We start from the raw sequence: 21,951 nt of genomic DNA on the forward strand, positions 1-21,951 counted from the left end.
AATGACTGCCTTGTAATTCTTTTACTGGCTGCATCTGCACTGGAGAAATAATTCAGATTGACGCCACTTTAACTGCCATCGCTCCATGCTACAAAATTCTGGGCATTGTAACTTTAATTGTAAAGTGTTTAATTCTATTTTGAAGGAGGGAGGGTGGGTTGGGGGATATGATTTGTATAATTTTTAATGTTGTAAGCCGCCCCAATTATTATTATTATTATGGCACCTGGCATTAAACTGCATTATTTCTCCAGTAAAGAAGCAGCCATGGTGACCTAGAGAAATGTGGTCGCCAAATGGCTAACCAACCAGCAAGTCAGTGCTTCCCAAGCTATCTGATGTGAAGGACTTGCAATTGTCCTATATGCCAGGGCCCAAACCACGTTTGAGCCCATCGGCAACAACTGTTTCTTTCCTACCTGGAAACTCCCCAGGGATCACCTGCGAATGGTTTGTGGATGACCACTTCGAACATCTGTGGTATAGGTCACAGCACAAAGGCAGCATTTCATCCACCCTGCACCTGAGATAAACACTTTTGAAGAAGGCATATACGCACAAATTAATAAATTGAATCTGTGGTATCACGGAATACACACAACCAATAAAAAAAGTCACATTTTATTAGCTCAACCATGATGCTCAACATATTTCCAAATGCAAGCAGATAAAAAAGGACATAGCTAAAAAGGAAGATACATTTTTAGGTTATGCTGTCGGCATAACCTGGTAACCGTCTGCATGTTAAGGTCTTACCTCCATCAAAGTCAATAGCTAAGGCATAATCTAGTGGGCAAGTCCCCTTACACAAGCAGCACTGAAATGAACAGGATCTCTGCAAAGAATGCTTCTCCCGTTGATTTCTAGGGGAGTTATCCCAGACAAATTCCTGGTGGATTACATTTAAAAACATTAATTGTCTACGTATTCAAGACAACAGCCCCATATATAACGCTCAGTGTTTAGAAAAGAAACATTTTAGACCACAGCTCCCCAAATTCCTAAACTAGCATTGCCACTGGACACAGTGTTTAGGGATTCTGGAAGCTGTAGTCCAAAAACTTGACTTTCCCAAGATATAATAAAGATACATATATTTCAGGAAGCAACATAAAAATCTGTCATCCCAACCAGGTGTTGTGTCCCACAGGAATTTTAAACGAACAGATCTGTAAGGCACTAGGTTAGGGAAAGCTGAATTAGAACTGGGCCTGTCAAAAATACTTCACAGATAATGTAAGGGATGAATGGATCCAACACTGAATAAAAATGAATTATCGAGTTTCATAATGTAAATACAATTGTACAAAAAGAGAAAAGCCAAGAAAACGTATTTCTCGCTTCTGAAATCTCTCTGAATGAACAATCACATAAATAACCTTCTAAAAATACAGTAGCAGGTAATCTGAGCACAGATCTGCTATGAAATCATTTTAGTACAAGGCATGTGGGTATGTGTGTATATGTGTGTGATCATCCCCTGAGTTTAATACACTATACATTGATCTTCCATGTTCAAGAAAGTGTGCCCTTACAGCATGAGTGTTTTCTTTGCTCTTGCAGACAAAACACAGGGCAGCTGGTGTTCAAAGAACAGAAAAAGAAACCAACTTTGATGAAGGAAAACATGTTGAAACTGCACACTGGAAGTCAGTTTCAGGTTTTGTTGTTTTATGACCCGTCTGTTTCTCTGCACATGGAAAAACACTGCCAGAGTTGTCTGGGGAAATTTTTTAAAAAGTATATTTACTTCACAGGATGAGCTGTTTCCCTCAAAGCCATCTTTGTGTCAGTGCCAGAAACATTTCTTTCCATTGCTCCACAAACAGCTGGCATTTCAGGAGTTTCCATGCAGATGAAGATATTTCACCTTGGCCGCCGACAGCAGGATCATCAGGATTTGCAAGCCATGAGGCATGCCAGAGATGCCAAAGGCTCAGTGTCACATTTTTCGCATTTCTTTAACATTTTCCTAAACTCCTCTGCAACTATGCCTAAACGCTGGCAGAACATAATAGCTGGGCTTGTGGACTTATACTGTTTGGGTGCATATGACGGGTGCACGTCATGCACTGAAACCTCTTTCCTACTTCCAGATGCTGCCATGACATTTCAGTGTATGTGCATGGCACTGGCAGAGCCCAGGGAGTTCTGCAGGCCTTAACAGTCAGTGATCAGACTGGGATTTTGGATTTGGGGAAACTGGATTCTATTTCCCACTGAGCCACGAAACTCACTGTGTGACCTGGGCCAGTCAGTCACTCTCACTCTGATCAACCTCATAGGGTTGTTGTGAGGATAAGGAGAGCCATGTATGCCACCTGGAGCTCACTGGGAGAACACTGGGATATAAACATAATAAATAAAAGCTCATGGGTGGAAACTAGATAGCCACCCCAACTCCGTTCATTTGCCTGTTATATCTTCCTCACTTGCAAATACACTGAATTTGTTGGCCGTAACAAGATTATGGCCAAGATCTTGGTGTAAGAATACAAGTCTCGATAGCCTTAGTCTCCTGTACAGCCTTACAGGAGATGGCAGAGACTGCACAATAACAGGTGCACCACAACAGCTGGGGAGGAGGCACTGTGTGTAATTCTGTCTCCCCAAGGCACACAATACTGAGGGAAGGAGCAGCCTCAGCCTGAATCATAAGGCTGCTCTTACCTCCCTCAGTGCTCAAGAATAGCTACAGTAGATCAAGCCCAGGGACACTCCTGTAGCTGATCAGTGTTGCTGTGCACCAGAACGGGGACCTTGTGGAAAGAGGTAGTGGATATCTACTTCTGCAAGGTCCAAAGAGTACAGGCATGACACCAGCTACCAGTTATGCTGGCATATAGCACCAGGGATATCCCAGCCAATACGTTCAACATGTAAAAACTAATTGTGATACCGCTTTTGCATATGTTGTCTCAGACAAAATGTACTGTTTTCCAAATACACCTTGAGCACTACACATGTATGCATTAGTTCAAGTATTTGTACTCTTCACACTGGATCTCTGCTGGGCAAAGTAAACAAACACTGATGGAAAAGGCAATATGGCTCACATGGAGGTCATAAAGAATGAAGAGAAAGCTTTGTCTTGCTTTTCTCCTCTGGCAGTCTCACTTTGCAAAGGGAGTCAGTATATTCTGTGACCTGTCGAAGGACATAAAGAGAACTATAGACTTAAGAAAATAACCACATACAAAATAATTACTCAGTTGCAAGGACTCAGCTAGTTATAAATAAGCTTATTCTAACTACTTGCAAACTGCAATTAGTATGCACATTTCCACATCAGTATCTGACATTCTTTCACATAACTAACACTCTGTAAAGGTCAGATAAAACTAGAGGTAGTGGAGCAGGAAAAAGACCATGACCCCTTTCTTTCACCTGACTAGTACCAACTGCCATTTAGCATTTCACTTTCCAGAACTGAGTAGCCAGACCATCCAGGCATCCTGTTATGTATTTATGTAGCAGTATGAAAGAGCTAGTACCTGAATTTACTTTCTTCTCTCTATAACGTGTGGGTGTTTAAGCCATTATTGTAAACTGTCAGCAGTATATGAATTTAGTAGTAAATATGAAACAGCACGAGTTGGAAAGGTCATTATTATCCCATTCCACATATATAGAACAGAAGCCAAGACAACTTCACCAAAGAAATTCTAGTAAGACCACATATTTGCTGTCTTTCTTTTACAAAGGAACTTACACAAAGGGGAGTCAAGTGACACAGTTAATCTTTCAGCTACACATGATTCTTAATATTGCCTCCAAATTTCTAATCTTTTGCTTACATTTTGGCCCCATCTCTTCCACAACTAAAGACCAAGATTGCACTTATTTTAGTCCTATAGTAATGGTCAAGCTCAGCTCAAAACCAAACCTTGTTCAATCATCATTCTGCAACTGGAGGTATGACTATGGTTCTCCAGACATTGCTGGACCACAAGTCTCATGATCCCTCACCTAGGCTGACTAGTGATAATGGGAACTGCAGTCCAATATCAACTGGAGGGCCACATGTTGGTCGCCAATTTTATTTTTAAAAACAGGAGAAATGGGATGTGTGTACTGGTCTAGCCTGTCTCCCACATTACCATAGCTATTTGGAAAAGTTGAACATACCTCATGTTGGCTGCTCTTAGGACTGCAGAAAGGGCTGGCTCCAAGCAGGTTGGTGAGCTCCAGGTCTGCTACCATCTGTTGTGACTCTGCCAGCAATCTCTGGAGCTTACTGCTGGGTGAGCAGGAATCCTAGAAAGAATCAAAATAAAGCATGTTAGAGAAAAACTAAAAGGGTTCAGCATGTAAGTCAAGTACAGCTGCAGCAGAGTTAGCTGCAGCAGGGTTTGGAAATATTACCTTTTAGACTATAGCTCCCAGAATCTCCCAGCCAGCATGGGGGATGATCCTGCTGACTGGGGGATTCTGGAAATTAGATCCCAAAAGATAATTCTTTTGAACGTTTGAGATTCTGATCAAAAAGCAGTTATATAAACTGACTGTACTTGACATGAGACAGACAGTTTTGGGACCAGGAGGAAGATGGGCCCAAAGATTTGGGGCAGGAAATGAGAAGTTGGGGCCTAGATCAAGACTAAAAACTGGAGAATGTACACAAGCTGAAGATTCTTCTCACCCAGAAATGCTTTTAATTTTCAACCATGATTTTTAAGATTAGGACATGTTTTTAATTTTATTGTTTTCATTCTTGATCTTGTGTCGCACTTTAATTATAATCTTTAACGGTGAGCCACCATGACTCCCATTTTTAGAAGAAAGGCAAGAAATATATCCAGCACATACCTATGTACATAATAAGGGTGATAAAAGAGAACACTGCACAGCTGCCAAGTGGTACAGCACCTTTTCCTTGCTCTCTGGACCCAGCAAAAAGGCTAGGCTGTGACAAAGGTCAGCAGCAACACTAAAAGAGACACTGGCCAGCTTTCTGCAGTGATGCCCCTGTGGAGTCCAACCCCTGGGACAAATGCCATTTATAGAAAGGGATGTTATTGAGCCAAGAACACCACAATGTCCAGAGCCAGCCCAGCAAAACAGTTTCAGAGCATCAAACTCTTACATGAGAGATGGTAGGATGGCCACATCCATTGGCTGCCTGGTCATCGGTTACATTCATAAGCTGCAAAGGGAACCCTGTGTTGAAGAATTTCTCGTGTCCGTCGGACTCACTTGTCTTTTGAGTTGATGTCAAGCAAGGAGCATCCAAATCCGAAAACTTCAGGCCCACATCATGGTCACTGTTAATTTATTTAAAAAGAGATTTCCTGAAAAAGGCAATCTCTGTTGTATGCATGCATAAGGGTTTGCCTGCTTTACTATACTATAATGTCTACTATAATGGTGCAAATGTTAACATCCACAGTGGATGTATAATTCACAATTAGAATATAATTCTGTTCATTCTATGTTTGAACATCACACAATAGGTAACATAAAACTTAAAACTCAATTTTTGAGCCAGGGAAGGTTACTCTTTTGGAATATTACACCGCAAATCCCCCTGCCAAATTGACCACATTTTCAAGGGATTTTTTTTTTAGCAACCTACAAACTACTGAATGTAAATGGGATTCGCTAGACAGTCTGCTACATCTATTTCAAAAAATTACTAAAATCTCATTAGAGACGGAAGCTCCAGCATGCTCAAAGAGTTGTTTGCAAGCCAACCTGGGGCTTTCCTAGAGGTTTCCACTTCTGTTTTGTTACTCCTTTGTTATTAACCACAAGGGAAGCTGGCTCAGCTACAAAGCTTTGTATGTTCTTCAAATTTAAGATGCTTAAAAAGTAACTGAAGAAGCAACTGTCAATGAATTGCCCGTAGGAATTCACGAGATATAAAGCAAGTAAAACAAAATAATTAGTTGGGCTAACCTATGCTGTTGTGGGAGTAGGCGAGCTTGCAACACAATCCTGATATGGGATAAATTGCTAGTTACTGTATGTTATTTTATATCTTATGACTTTTAGCTTATACGCCATCAGCAGGTTTTATGTTGTTTTAATGACTTTGTAAAGTGCCGTGTAAAACTTCTGGTGCTAAATAAATAAATAAATAAATAAATAAATAAATAAAATGCTTGATGAGGAGTCATGTGACATCTGGAAGCAGGCACATTCCCAAACTAGACAAATTAATAATATCTTTTTGCCTATTCTAAATTGTCTATCTTTTCAGATACAGCAACACAGCAAACACTTCTTCCTACTGAACTCACAAACAATAGAATAGTCTTACTGGCATTTTTTCTGTTACTATTGTTATTTTTTTGGGACTCAATGACTGGCTATTGCTTTTGTCTGTCAGCCCTGTGGAGACTACAGTGCTGCTGGCTTGGCCCCAGGTATGCTACCATTCACTTTCCTGAACATATAATTGATTTTTTAAAAATGGAAATGTTACTTTTTGGACAACTCTCAGCCAGCATGTCCAGTGGCCATGTTGGCTTGGGTATTCTGAGAGTTGTAGGAGGAAAATAACACTTCCAAACTTTCAATATGTGGAACAGACTATAAATCAGAAAGGAAGAAAACAATCAGTTGCATATAAAGGTGTGTGTGTGTGTGTTTAAATCAACCTAAAAGTATGTCTAAGACAGAAATTACTATTTTATTCTAGGATCCATTAGGCCTTGCTTAACATCCATGAGAAGAAAAGGAATTGTACTGGTACAACGAAAAGCTGTCACCACCAAAAAAGGCTCAAAACAGAGATTATCCCTTCAATGCTGTATCAGGAGGTGATGGCTCATAGCCCTTTCAGAGCTGAGTTCATGGGACTGCAGTTGTCACTGGTTACAAAAAGCCAACAAACCCCGAAAAGAGATGGGGGAGGTCTTGTATCATTACACAACTAGCCATCTTTCTCAGCAGTCTCAACACAGCACACACACGCACACAGCCACAAAGACAAACAGTGAATCAGAGCTATTTGGGCAAGAGGTGTTCAGTCTGGATGAAGTAAGCCCTTGCAAAAGGCCTCTGTCTTAAATTATGGTTTGAACTCAGTAGAGACCACTGTCTCTTGATGCTGCATCCATTTGTTCTGTTACAGCCTGTCCTCCACTGATGTAAAAAGCCAAGACAGTATTCTTTTCGTGAAATCATACAATAGAAAAAAGTTATAGTTGCCACTATGGAGTGTGAATAGTTCAATATGTCTGTGCGTGTCCATGCATATGTTTATGGGTAGATGCGTATTCAGCTCCAACATATGAAACAACAGGCTCTACACAGCCTGATACCTCAAAGGGTTTCCCTCTGGGCTAGCATTACCAGTCAAAAGGCATTATGGAGTTCTTCTGTCTATTCTGCTGGCATCATGCAAAAATACAGACGCCAGTAGTAACACTGGTTTGTCCCTAGCCAATCAGGATAACTGGCGTTCATGTTCCTTTTGAAGGCTGGCATCAACTGCAGATATGGTTGTGCCAAAGGCCCATGGAGGACCACTTATGATGGGGCCCATGGACTTCATCATCACAACCTGCTGGTTCACCTGCATCTCACACAAAGAAAAAACAGTGGTGTGACGGGGGAAAAGAAGATGCCACTGTCTGCTGGTTCTTTGTCTGCCAAAGAAGTGAGGCAGACAAAGTATAATGAAAAAGGATGAAAGGAGATACAGGAGAAGGAGCAACAGCAGCTGGTAACAATGGCAGAGGAAGGCAGACTCCGTGAAGGAGTACACTGAGGGTATCTTCTTCAGCAGGCCCTAAAATCTGAGGAGCTGGCACTGTTTCCCTTTGATAATTGCCTGAGTCCAACAGGAGCCAGTCAGAGCAGAGCACACACCTGGCTCCTCACATCTGTGAACCACCTCCCTCATCTGTTCATTTGTAGAAAAGGGAAATTACAAACCTACAGAAAGTTACAGGTCTTTTATGGGCTTGAAAAGAAAGGAGAGACATTTATTTACAGAGTGTACTAAGCTAGACAGCTTATTTATGAATTCCAAGGTAAGCTAGATGAGACTGCTTCAGAACCACATTCCATTTGAAAGCAAAGAAGCTGTTTGACTAGACCTAGTTTGACTAGAGTTACAGATTCCCCAGCTCTGTTCCAAGGCCTGGTCACATACTAGGTTAAGTTCGAGCTTCATGCTGTGTGGTTACTGACTTACCATACACTATGATAACACAGTGGGATCACTTGAAAAAGGGTATCCCACAAATGTGCAGCATGGTTTTTGACACTCTCCCAAATCTGATCCCACAGCTGTTTTCTCTGGCTAAAATCTAATAGTTTCTGATATAATTAATACAGTCTTTTGTCCTAAACAGTGGCATACCCAGCCAGGGAACCCTTTCCCTGGACTTTTAACAACATCTGCTTGTTTCTTCCATTTCTTTGCTCTGCACAAACTGCTAAAGAATATCTAGATTGAAAGTAAACAATGTTTTAAACAACTTGGTAATTAAAAGATAGTTGCTTGTTCTATGTTTATCGTTTAGGATTTGAGCATATATAGCTAACAACAGAACTGTCGTATTCGGTACATTTAAAAAAATACTGAACCTTTTAGACTTGTCACTTCTAATCCCATGAGCAGCCAGAGGACAGTTGGAAAAAGCGCCTCCTCCTCCTTTTACAGGCCTGAAAATCTGCATCCATTTCATGTCACCTCCTGGCTGGTATGGTGCAGCTTTGCTTAAGAAGTTGCAGGAGCAGCAGCCCAATTCTAGCGATGTAACTGAACTGAGAGGCTTGTTGGGATTTTGACCACACTGAATGCCAGCTGTATCTGTCTCCATATCTTTACAATCCCCGTGGGACTTGTTGCAGAGCCTCCACTTGCAGTTCTGGCAGTTTGCAAGCTCCACACATGAATTCAGTTCAAGGCAATGCTGATTTAGTAAAGATGTGTCGCAGTTTGGTTCTACGGCCTGAGACATCTCCTTGCCTTCTAGCTTCCATGGGCTCTCCGAATGGGCGGCAGGTCTCCGATCTGTCTCCCCAGCATTCAACAAGCTACTCTGTTTTGACTCTTCCTTAGCAGTTCTTTGCCCATGGAACAGCCCTTCCTGAAGCTGACCCAAGCTTGCTGGCTGTCTCTCCTCAAGTCCTGTTTGCTGTTTACTCTTAGCTTTGCATATCTGGCTGATATTTTTCGAACTAGAGCTGGGAACATACAGGAGCCCGGTATGCATCTTCTGACTGATTTCACTACAGACTGTGTCTCTGTCACTGCTAATCTTGAGATCGGACAAAACCATCTCTCTGCTATAAATGGCATAATAAGGAACTCCAATTATCAAGGCTGCTCTTAGCAACTTAAATCTAAAAATGACCCCAGCATCAATCATCTCCATCCAAGGATGTGTTACTCCCACTCTGGGCATCCATGATCTGCCTAATGCTTTGGGTAACATTACTTCATTTAAGGTCTATGGACTTTGCACACATTGTGCAATGCATCACTGACTTTGTCAATATTAGGATTATCATATCTATCACTGCTTTTATTTGCTGCCTGTGAAAGGACACATCAGCTGTGAGTACTGGTCAACAGACTAGAAGAAAGCTGATTTTTAGATTCCTAGAGGGACAAGCTACATTTGCTTCTCTGTCCCAGCATGTTTCTATGTAACATTTCCAATTTAATTAAATGGCAAGACTTCCTCTGTTACCAACTTCACACTAAAACAAGTAGAGAAGGAATATATCCCCCTATTGCTGAATAGATGTTATTAAACACTGAACCTAAGGAAGAATTCCCTGTTACTTTGCTTGTTAGTACTGACAAACATATTATTTTACTGTCCCTGTAAGAACTGCATGCCATGACACAGCTTTAAAAACTAGTGACTCTCAATACAGGCAGGTCCAGGTGCTTCATTTTTAGGGGAACAGAACCACAGTTGCTTTAGCTATGGTCCCTTTCCTGGAGCACATGAAAGTGCTCCTGTTTGTTAGTTTGGCTGATGAGCCATCTGAGGCTGTCAATCTATATAGCTGGTTTGCTTTTTCAGTACAAGGATGGTCTGAAAGAAATGCTCTCCTACTTGTGTGGTGAAGTGATACAGCAGGAGCATTGTTGCAGCATAGTCATTTGTTTTGTAGATATATGCCCCAACAAGTAGAGTGGAGGAAGACCGCTCAGCAAACAGCTTTCCCACACCGCTAAATCATAGCAGGTATCATGCATTTCTATACTTCTCGTTCAGCCTTCTAGAGGTCTTATAAGAATGAGTGTCGCTATATTTGTGTTTACTTTTCAAACATGCTATACGCGGAGTTGGAAGAATCCTGTGCACCTGTTTAGCAAAGCTCCTAGTAATCTGATGCGGCTGCCTACAGACCGGACTTACATGCTTAGCCTTTCCACAGCTGTGTTCAAAGCTGAGCCCTCAACATTCAAAGATGGTTAGGATTGTGAAAGATTCTTCCAGCTCTGGCTGTGTGCCAAGTGCAAGCCCCCCTTTAAAAGACAACCTTCTTCAAGAAAGCCATCTGCTACTCTTACCTCGTCTCCTGTACCTCTGGCTTAGGCTTCTGCTTTATTTCCTGGGAACTCTCCATGCTGAAATGCAGAAACTGCAGATCTCTTTGCTGCTTCACATAGATCTGAAGGCACAATGACAAAATAACTAGCAAATCTCAGAAACCCAAGAACATATTGTTTTGATACATTATTTTTAATCATTTTGTCTGTTCATAGCCAAACTAGTTTACAAGAATAAAAATGACACGCTTAAAACATAAACAATGGTTATTGTTTTAAAAAGAAAACAGTTTAAAACGATTTCAGGGAACTGTATCTGGACACACGCACACAATTTCCCCTCTGTTTGGTACAGGTTCTCACAGCAGTACTAAATACCTGTGTAATCCTACGGAAAATAGCATCCCAATGTTTTCAGGAAAACTAATTCTATTTGTTTTCCTAGACAATGTAAGACCAGTAGAAAACGGGGAGAATCTTCTTCGTATATCTCTAACATAAGAATGTGTATAATGTTATACAACATTTTCTTTATTTTATTACGTTTGTATCACATCCTTCCTCAACATTGTTTCGAGTGGTGTTCATATCAACTCCACTACTCTGTATTTTCATCTTTACTGCTGAACGGTCACTGCATGGTAAGAATCCTGAAGTACAAACTAGAAGGCCCAGAGATCTAAATATGTCTCATTGGTAGGAGCTTCTTCACCCTTAGGCTGCATGCTGCATTGCAGAAAGTACCCAGTTTAATATCACTTTAACTGCCATGGATTAATGCTATAGAATTCTGGGATCTGACATTTTTGCAATATTTAGCCTTTTCTGTCAGACAGCTCTGGTGCCACAACAAACTACAGTTCCCAGGATTCCATAGCACTGAGCCTTGGCAGTTAAAGTAGTGTCAAACCGGATTATTTCTGCAGCCTTAGTCTAGCTCCTACACATTGCTATTTCTCTGTCTGATCTTCATCAAATTCCTAATGATCCCAAGTAAAACATTGTAGACATCCTCCTGTGCGCTTAAAGAATGCTTTGCAGAATTTTATTGCAGATGTTCAAGGGCATTCTTCCTCTGACTTTGTTCCAGGCCTGAACTGATGTACCAAAAACAGGCTCTTCAAATAAACCAAATATTATTAATTGTGACAACCAATTCGGTTCACCTTTGCTTCTGTTCTGTTGCACGTTGCAACTTAAAAGGTCAAAACAAATGTAAATCCCCACCCACCATCTGTCCCTACTACACACACATACACACCAAAAAAACAAAAGGAGTTAAACCTGTCGCAGATTGCTCAGTTCTGTGTCTGTCCGTCGTTGTTTAGATTTGGCAGACTGAAGAAGTTGGTCTCTTCTGTTTGCTCTCTCAGCTGATGGGAAATGCAGGGTGGGGTTCAGTTATTTTCCAGAACAAAAAAAAACAAAATGGAGAAAAAGCAAATAAAGAATAGCTGTAAAGAGGCTAAACATGAGCAGTTGAATATCTGCCCATAATAGAGGCCCGATTAGAGCCAATACCAGCATCATTCCAGCACCGATTAAAAACAGGGTCTTTTTATTAAAGCCTTTAGGGCCTAATTCATTTTATCCAAATGCACACGTCTTACGGTTTTAAATAGCTTTAAACTGTTTTTACTTTTTAAGCTGTATTGTTTTAACTTGTCACATTGTTAAATATGGTTTTGATTTACTTTCCTGTTCTATATTGGTTAAATTGGTTAACCGGATTTTATGACTGCCATCCTGAGGTCATATAATATAGGTCAGGATACAAATATTTAAATACATACATAGAAATATGCAGTAACCACTCCATAACCAGTCATTTAGCAGATGACCTTTCTTCAGCCTCCATAAACAGGGACCTAGATACTTTTACTAATTATATTTTGATACTATGCTTAATGTTTCCATCTAACCTTGGTATGTTTATTTAGCTTTATGAATGGCAGCTAGGTTGCTTGGATGGCTAAAGCTATCACCCTTTTGGAGCAAACACAATTCATTAATGAATGGATAAACTTTTTGCAGCTTTTCCTGAGATGAGCAGGCTCAGAGTTTTAAATGTTGGTGTTTCTTTTTAAAAGACATATTTAGTAATTTTAGTCATGGGTGTGTTCAGTATAATAAAGCTTTGATGGGGCGCAAAGGCAAGTATGTACAACATGCTGCCTGCCATCAAGGCACCTTGGTATAGTCTGAGGACTGATATTCAACCATGAGCTTCCCAGTTCTTAAAAACAGACGTTTCTAGCCCTCTAGCAGTAGAACTGAGTTTGTACAAGTAGCATAAAAATGTGCCAGAAATTCAAAAATGCAGATAGACAAGTATTGTATTATCCAACTGCCAGAATATCTGTACATTAACATCGGTTTGAGAGATTAGTCAAAGCTCTTTCCAGAAGATAAGACAACCTGAGGGACAACAGGAGACACAAGTCTGTGAGTCCTGAATGAAATTTGGCCCTCTGAAGGATAATTTGGCCCCAGCCCCCAAGGGCACAAACCTGAGCAAAAGAGGCACTTTAGGGGGTATGAACCAGCACCTTGGCTTTCTACATCAACACCACTGTTAAAGGGCCCTACAAGATGGCTAGCTGCTGCTAAGGTTTAGTATATGGGGTGAACAAATGCCGACTTGCCTTTCACTATACACCTGCCTCCACCTTCAGAGAGAAGGATCAGCATCAGAGAGAGAGAGAGAAATGTCAGGGTCTTCTAAAGCAACTTTTTTCTCAGGTCCATGCACAGTTTTTGGGAGTGAACCCCTACTCTCTTTACTAGTTTATGAGAAGGATGGGAGTGCATCCTCATAGTGCTAAGCCTCAAGCACTCGGGAATCAGGAAGGGTCCCAAAACTCTCCAAGAAGAGCCTCTGTCATTCTCTCATGCTTCTGAGATCAGCCTATTCTCATGCTTTTCTAGGCACAGAACAAGGCAAGGGCCTTTCTTAACACTCTGCTTTCAACAGTAGAAAACATGTATTCTCCAGTAATGAGATGGCAAGAGAGTATGTGGATCCTTCTATCAGGGACGTAGCCAGGATCTTGGGAAGGGGGGTCCAGACTAAGTGCCACCATTATAATGGGGCTTGGGTGTGGCGGTGCGGCAGCACACACCATTCATTTTATCTTACGGAAGGGGGGGGTCCGGACCCCAAGAACCCCCCCCCCTTGGCTACATCCCTGCTTCTATGGTATACATGTACCAGCTGTACTTATGAAAACTGTAATACACAAATCAGTGGCATCCCCTTGGTTTGTAATAAGACTTCAGACAGGGTCTCTGAGACTGGAACATACTAACCCTATCTGATGCAGGAATAAAGAGACTGACTCTCCCCAGTACAGAAACAAAGCAATTCGTCCTGAATGCTAGTTATTTTGACCAAACTTCTAAGATGTTTCCAGTAGCTGATATTAAAAACACAATCACAGGCCAAAGATCCAGAACTATACTTGCTAAATCAAAGATAGATTTTAGAAATATGACCCAAATGTCCATTTCTATCCACTCACCACTAAGCAGTAATTCATTGTTCAGAAAACCATTTTCTTGCTTGAGGCGTATGATTTCCTCCCTCTTTTCATTACTTTCTTTTGTTTTTTCACTGAGATCACCTTTAAAGCAATAATAAATAAATAAATACATACATACATACAAACATACATTTCCCGCTTCTCAAGGCAGGGTACAACATGTTAAAATCTAAAACACAGTTAAAAAAGAAACCAACAATTAAAATACAATATTATAAAACCATTAAAATACATTCTCATAATACATTCTTTAAAATATACTACAGTACTTAAAAAGTCATGAATTTCCTTTCCAAAAAGGAAGGCATTTTTTCTAAATTCCAAGTTGTTTCACACTTTCTTCAGCCTTTGAAAAAGGAGTCCATGTTGAATTTTGGATCATGTGTACATTTATATACCTTTCAATCAAATGCATAGATACATTTAATTGATGGACAGCTCGAAATGTCAGACTGCAGAAAACGTAAATGAGAAACACTATCCTTCCCAAACCTAAATTCAAGTTATAGACACTGAATTAAAAGCACTGTTGTTGTTGTTGTTGTTGTTGTGTGTCTTCATTTCCAACTTACAATGACTCCAAGGTACACCTATCATGGGATTTTCTGGGGCTGTGTCTGTGACTCGCCCAAGGCCTACTTACTTTTTAATCTGTTTGTTTCCAACGTAAGTTGCTTCACTCTAACTATAAAATCCTGTTTCTCCTTGTTGATGTTTGCTTCTTCCATCCTTGCTGCTCGCAAAGCGTTTTCCAACTTTTTAAATTTACACATAAATTCAGAAATGTGATTGCTTGCCTCAAGTATATCATTATCCTAACCAAAAACAAAACAAAACAAAACAGTTATATCCATTTCCCGCCTCGTATTCTTTCACTAGTGTTTTTTCTTTTGTTTTGTTTGCTGAATTCTGAAAGCAAGCCCCAACAGATCACTAGCTTGGCAGTGTTCTTTTGACTAGAGGAATGAATTCACAATTTTTATTTATATGATATGAAATCACAATTTTTATTTGTAGCCCATGTCTTGATCAGAGTCCCTAAAATGGATCACAACTTTAACAAAATAGAACAGCTCCATTAAAAAAGCTTGGTGCTTTAAAAATCAAAATCATGAAAGAAATGGAACCACAAGGAATGATATTAGAGGAGGAAAAACAGAAAAAGATAATTGTACAAATCTGGACTTAAAAATAAAGTACGGGGGGGGGGGGTGTCTCCCAAACAAGCATATGCCTGTTTAATCAGATTAAAATGACATCTCTTAAGCATGCACAGAGGTGCAGCCATAAACAGGAGAATACTAAGATGATCCAGCAGCAATTGGTCATGTGAGATTCTGTGAGTTATAGTCCAAATAATAACATTTCCAAATTCTGCAGCTGGGTTATGAAAGTTTAACCTGCCTCCCTTTTCCCCTCTTCTGGTTCTCTCACAGCAATGTGTGATCACATATGTGGGAGACATTGTCAAAAGTGTAGGAGCTGTCCACAGCCTGTAATCTGTAACAGCTTTGAATGGGTTACATTACTACAAGTGGAACAGTATAGTATTCTTATAGAAGCTAAACTCTTGAACCTGTGCCTAAGTATTCCAGAGATAAACTGGTTTACACACTGCTAGCTAGGAAATTAATTGCCCATCCCCCATTCCCAATATAGCAGAAAAGAGAGGTTTCTTCTTTGTTTAGCTATTCTGGCAGATTCTGAAAGAGAGAGAGAGAGAGAGAGAGAGAGAGAGAAAGAAAGAAAGAAAGAAAGAAAGAGACAGATGCTTAAAACCCCCAGCTGTCTTGCTCAGTCACAATCTTGGCTCTAGTCCAGTGTGAAAAGGGCCTGTGCGACTTGGAAACATTGGACCCAAGGCCTGTTCATTGCCCTAGGGAACTCTATAACAAATTGAACAGTGTGATCACATTTCTTTGCTGTAAACCATAACCCCTGCCTATTAACCACCGTTACTTTATAAAATCTTTCTTTTTTTTTTACTAGAAGTAACACCTTTTTTACTAGAAGTAACACCTTGCTAGGAGAGAAAAATAAAAAATGATTTTGTATGGAGATCAGCAGGTGGTTAGGGGAAGAGTTTCAGCACCTCATTCCCTGCCTCCCATTTTATGAGGAATCTACTGAATCCAGTTTGGGCTCTGCAGTTATCACATTTAAAGTCACCTAAGATGGGCACGTTGAAGAAACAGGCAAAATTACCTTTAGCTTTAGCACTGTAAGCAGCTCCTGTTCTCTGGCTTGCAGCTGCCCTACTTTACTAGAGAGTTCCATCACTAAAGAATTGAGGGCTTGGTTTTTGTCCTAAAGAAAAAGAAAAGAAAAAGGATCAACCAGAGTTAAATCCCTGTGTGTTTTTCCTTTGCTGCCCTCTTATGGGCCATGCACACAACGCCACTCTGTAATTCATATCTTTCCTCAGCCTGAGCATTACATGAGAGGACATGATAACTGACCACCTGCTTCACGTCAAACTCACAATGCATTATGAGCAGAGCATTTTGGCTTGTAGCACTCCCAATGTTCACTATGAACTGGCTGTGTCCTCTCTTACACTCTTTCAGCATTGCTCATATTAATGTGCTGTAATGGACATTTTATCTCTGCATCGCACAGGAAAAAAGCTTAGCACATAAACCAAAGTATTATATCAGAGATCCATGATAGTATCCCCTGATGCTATTTTCTTTGGCTAAAAGCAGCTGTAGGGTTCCTAGATACGGATCAGGGTCATGGCACTGGGAGGAGGGGGAGTTAGCCTATGCCTCAACAGAAATTTGCTCCCAGCCCAAAACTGCTTTTAATTGCAGAAGTCGGGAAACAAAGCATTTAAAAGGCAGACAATTACCATCAGGGAAAGTCTCAGGTGGATAGGGTTTTTTTTAATGGTCCTTGCACCATTACAGACCTTGTTTACCCTCCGTTACATATCCAAACACATGTATATTATCTACATCCATGCAGCCACACAGAGAGTAGCTGCTTTTAATAAAATAAAAAGACATTGCACTGTCTAATAGTGGATCTTCCATGTCAGGTCAAATCAGAGCCAGCATTAGAGTTGGAGACTTCTGAGATCTGCAACATGGCAGAGGAAACGCTGGCCATTCTTGGACCTTTCTGATCCTTCTGCAGCAGCTGCTGCCATTTGCTAACCTACTATTTTCAAGTAAATGGAGCAAAGGGAGAAGAAGCAATAATTTCCACAAAGTTTATCTTCTCCCTATGGAAGAAGATTAAGCCCAGAAGGAGATGTAAGTGAACTGTCAGGAGCAACAAAGGTCAGGAACTGGGTACTTTACGGAAGAGGGGATGTTCCCACCAAGAGCATCTCATCTCCCCAAAAATCTGGAATTGGCACTTGACCTAGTTTGCCCCTTAGTCAGTTGCCCTCAGAGATAAAGTTCAGGCCCATACAAGGTATTATGGATTAAACCAGAAATTGAGGTCTACCTCAAGGGCCTGGCAGTGAAGCGTTGTGTCAGATGCTTTTTTAGACAAGTCCTGGAGCTTTTGCTGGGTGTTCTCAAGGGTCATCTTGCGATCATTCTGCTGAGATTCAAGGAGTTTTAATCTTCTGGTTAGGGTTGTTATCATTTCATTTCTCTTGTGCAGCTCATCTGAAGGAAGATGTCAGGAATTATCTGTGGGAAAGCAGCACTTAAGACACCAATGCACACACAAAGCTATGCAAAAGGTAAACACCAGTGTAAAATTTAACCATCACACTAAGTAGAATTTTAAACATTTTTTTAATGGCAGATGCCTTAATTCCAGGAAAAAATACAGAACCAGGAGTGATTCTAAAGCAATAGTCTGAATCATTTTACCTGCTGTATTTCCTCCCTCTTAAAATGCAGTTTGGGGTTCATAAGGAGTCCTCAATAAATTGCTGTTTTCTATATTAATTCAGATCCTATTTTGTTAAAATCTAATACATAACCTCCTTCTGAAAAAGTGTGAGATAACTCCTTTTATATGATACTGGTTACCTTAGAAAATTCTGCTTGTTCCTTTTTATTGTTACAGAATGACTCTTGAAAGGTTCTACACATTTCCTGTCATGCACAACATTCTAGCATTTCCATGGTGCAACAGTTCAGATGAAATCTCCATTCTGTTGTCAGCCAGCATCCATGGGAATGAGCATACAGATCCTCTATGCCTCATCCTGATGTCTTGTATAATGTCTAAAGTCTCAACAGTTTGGGGAGACAGATAGATACAGAGGTGTAAATTTCTGATACAGTGAAGAAAGCTGACAGGAAGAAAATCAACACATTTGAAATATGGTAGAGAGTTCTACGGATACCAAGGGCTGCCCAAATGACCAATAAAATGGATCCTAGAGGAAATCAAACCTGAACTCTCCCTAGAATCCAGGATGATTAAACTGAGGCTGTTTAATCTGGATACTTTGGACAAATCTTGAGAAGGCATGATTCACCAAAAAAGACAATAATACTTAGTAAGGTGGAAAGCAGTGGGAAGACTGTGCTACAGGTGGATAGCTTCAACCAAGTAAGCCAAGCAGGGCTTCATTATTAATTGATATTTTATTTTAAATGTATTATTTTAAGTGTATTATGTTTAATTCTTTTTAAGGGGGGGGATGCTGTGATGTAATATTTAAGTGGATGTTTTAATTTGTTTGTTAGCCGCTTTGATTGTTTTATTACAGAAAAGGGAGATAAAAATAAAAGTTTCATTTTTATTATTGATAACAGGGTATCTTGGAAGTCTCACTTTCATAAATGAAAGCTGATTTGATGGCAATTCACAACAACACAAATTTTGCGTTGTTCAAAAAATGGTGCTGTTATTTACAATCTACTATCCTCTGTCTTGAACCCAGTCACCACCAAGCAAAACAAGGATGTAAAGGCTAGGAGCCTGAATGTATAAGGCTGCTTTATATCCAGTCAGATCACTGGTCTGTCTTCCCTCTCTGGACTGGAAATGGCTACCCTGAGCGCTTTCTCATCATCTGCTACTGCTACTTTACTTAACCTTTTAAACTAGAAATCTCATGAATGGGAGCTGGGGCCTTCTGAACGCAAAATGCATGCTCCCTCCCTGCTATGTAATTGTTAGCAGAACAATGAATTTGAAAATTCTGTAGCAAATTTTGTCTCAGACATAACTTCAACCTGTGACCTTAGGCAAACCGCTGTCAGGCTCATTTCCCCCAATACAAGAAGAACAAGAACAATATACCAGCACAATCCCTCAGCCTATATTTTGTCTGGCACTCACTCTCCAGCCTGCTGCACCGTTCTGCCAATGTCAAGAATTTTTGACGGTCATCCTCCCAAGCCAACAGCTGCCTCTGATGGACAGTGACCATTTCATTGAGCTCTTTATCACGATCTTTCAGTTCTGCAATTAACAGCTGGAGTTCTTTCCTCTGCCTCTGAATGGTCATGCTGTCTGGTTCAGAGGTTGAATTCTACGGGGAGAAAAGCGGGGTGGGGTTATGCAGAAATATGCCATGATATCAGTAAAGACTCTAGGAAAGTCATTACAGCGCTATCCAGTTCAAAAGACAAGGCACTTTTTAACAGCACTGTGCCCTATTTCTATTAAATGAAAAACTTGAAAGTGTTCCATTAAAAAGTTCAGAAACTACAATTCTGAAGCCCATATACTAGGGAGGGCAGCCACGGTGGGTCCATTTTCTGCTCCTGGGACATTTTAAATACTGTTTTCAGGTTTTACTTTGGTTACCTGAGGTAGAGTGCCAAGGGCCAATGAGGAATTCATAAGGACTCTGGGTAAAGGGTTCTACCAGGTGGTTTGGAGGAAGACTGTGGATAATTTCAAAGTACAGTTGAGATGTTCCACAGGAGTGAAGGATCTCTTTCTCATTCACCGCAACCCAGTCGTTCAGCTGCTAACTGACATAACAGAGGGGCAAGGGAGGAATGAAGAGGGAAAGTACAGAATCATTATTATAAATTGCATTGCTCATACTGGAAGGCTACACATTTACGAACTGCAAGGAAAAGTTAAATAAATTAGGGCCAAAGAAACATATATTCCAAGGAGGGGGAATATTCCCTGAACCACAGCGTTCTGACAGTGTTGAGTAACATGGGAGCTATTTTAAATATACACTGAAGAGTAAATGATGGCTACAAGAAAGACACATTGATTGTGTTCTCATAACAATAAGCCTAGATTCCTAGTGTGACGGTGAACATAGCCACACTATCCTTTCATGTTAGCAAATAACCTAACTAGGGTGGGATAGCTTCTGATATCTGAAGCCGAAAGCCTGCTTTGTGGTTTCCAAACAAGACAAAGTATTGTGAAGTGGAAGGCTTTCATCTATAGTTTTCTGTGGGTTTTTTGGGCGACGTGGCCATGTTCTAGAAGAGTTTATACCTGACGTTTTGCCAGCATCTGTGGATGGCATCTTCAGAGACGCCAAAGTATTCATTGGCAGTCTCTCATGCAACACCAGACAGGGGTGACCCAACTTATCTTCCAAGATCAGAGAGGAACTGTGGACTTTAGGGTATTTTGGCCATGTATTAACATACAATAGACTGTGTATATTATCTGTATCAAAATATGACAAACTGGGTATATTATATGTGTGTCCCTGTGCTTCAACTCACCTGTTGAATTATAGAGACCCCATTCATTTCATAGGGCCATCTTAGGCAAGGAATACTCAGAGGTGTTTGCCAGTTCCACTGTCCAAAATAGAGCTTAGAGCACCAGGGATTTGTTGCCTGTCTCCCATCCTAATACTAATCAGGGCTGACCCTGCTTAGCTTCCAAGATTGGATGGGATCTGGTGCCTGAAAAGGTATTTAGGCTGCTGGTGCATATGGATGGATCTACAGCAGGCCCTCCACATTTGCAGCTTTGATTCATATGTTCTGTAGGAATCTCTAGGTCCTCCAGCGCAACTGTGCTGGAGGCTGACCACAGAGTTGTGCTGGAAACACAACTCTATGGTCAATTTCTGTAGGAAGTGTCCTACGGAAAACACTTCTCTAGGCATTTGTAGGGCCTCCAGCATGATTCTGTGATCAATGTCTGGCAGATGTTGCCCATAGACCATAGAACTGCCTTGGAGAGCCTCTCTCGGGTCAAAAGGGCCGCTCAAGCGCTCTCAAACTGGATTATTTCTGCAGTGTGTTTTGGACCCAAGGGCTTCCTATCTATTTATGAAGCACAGCCCCTGCCTTCCTACAGCAGCAGCATGCAACTTCCTCGAGGCCTTATAACTGTGTCCCGAAACACACTGCAGAAATAATCCCGGTTTGAGGCCGCTTCAACTGCCCTGGCTCAGGGAACTCGGGGAAGCGTAGTGCTTGGGGGAGATTCGAGCTTTCTGTGAGAGACCTCTGGCGCCACAGTCAGCTACCATTCCCAGCATTCCCTAGCCCTGAGCCGCCAAGGCAGTCGAAAGCGGTCTCAAACCGGATTATTTCCGCAGTGCGTTTGGGACCTGAGCCTCGCCCTCAGAGTCGCCGGGGAAAGGACATGGTTCACAACAGCGATTTATTCAGAAGCCTCTCTCCCGGCGGGGTCTTTAAGGCTTGGCGGGAAAGGGCGAGAAGACAGAGAGGGGCTTACACAGGGAGCAAAGAAAATGGCGGCGGCCGAGGCAGCGGGGGGAGGGGCCAGGGTTACCTGCCGTCCGTCGGCCTCGGCTTTTTCATTTCCCGCGCGGCGGGCCTCTCTCTCTGGGAGGAGAAGGAGAAGGAGAAACCGCCGCCTGGGCGCCTCCTCCGGCGCTGGGTGGAGAAGAAGCCGCCCTCGGCCCCTTTGCCTTCTCCCAACCGTTGTTTAAAACTCCAGGCTCGTTAATCTCTCTCCTGAGGATGGCCTGCAGTGCCCTGGAGGCTATAGAGCCTTATTTAAGGCCCTCAGTCAGGCTTCGGAGGCAACCTGCCTCAGGCCCCAAAGCGCGCGGGGAAA

The 21,951-nt window shown here is 41.4% G+C and overlaps 1 protein-coding gene across 4 annotated transcripts; it reads right to left on the reverse strand.

Moving 5' to 3' along the window:
• Window positions 1–619: 619 nt before the first annotated feature.
• On the reverse strand, window positions 620–21,713 carry LOC149281148 (coiled-coil domain-containing protein 62-like). Of its 4 annotated transcripts, none has more exons than XM_089499693.1 (13): window positions 21,664–21,713; window positions 19,741–19,910; window positions 19,270–19,462; window positions 17,467–17,633; window positions 16,216–16,317; window positions 14,654–14,825; window positions 13,990–14,091; window positions 11,753–11,841; window positions 10,490–10,590; window positions 8,542–9,246; window positions 5,087–5,264; window positions 4,129–4,257; window positions 620–3,147 (listed from the first exon to the last, which is right to left on the reverse strand). In XM_089499693.1, exons 2-13 carry the CDS (start codon window positions 19,774–19,776, stop codon window positions 3,064–3,066), a joined length of 2,058 nt encoding a protein of 685 aa, XP_089355819.1. In that variant the 5' UTR covers window positions 19,777–19,910; window positions 21,664–21,713; the 3' UTR covers window positions 620–3,063. The 4 variants fall into 4 exon arrangements, with proteins under 4 accessions (XP_089355819.1, XP_089355820.1, XP_089355822.1 ...); XM_089499694.1 differs by having other exon boundaries at window positions 19,741–19,906; window positions 21,664–21,679; XM_089499696.1 differs by lacking the exon at window positions 8,542–9,246.
• Window positions 21,714–21,951: the final 238 nt, after the last annotated feature.

This window comes from Sceloporus occidentalis, unplaced genomic scaffold (assembly GCF_023333645.1).
Source record: "Sceloporus occidentalis isolate IW3139 unplaced genomic scaffold, rSceOcc1.0.p SCAF_138, whole genome shotgun sequence".
Classification (NCBI taxonomy): Eukaryota; Metazoa; Chordata; class Lepidosauria; order Squamata; family Phrynosomatidae; genus Sceloporus; species Sceloporus occidentalis.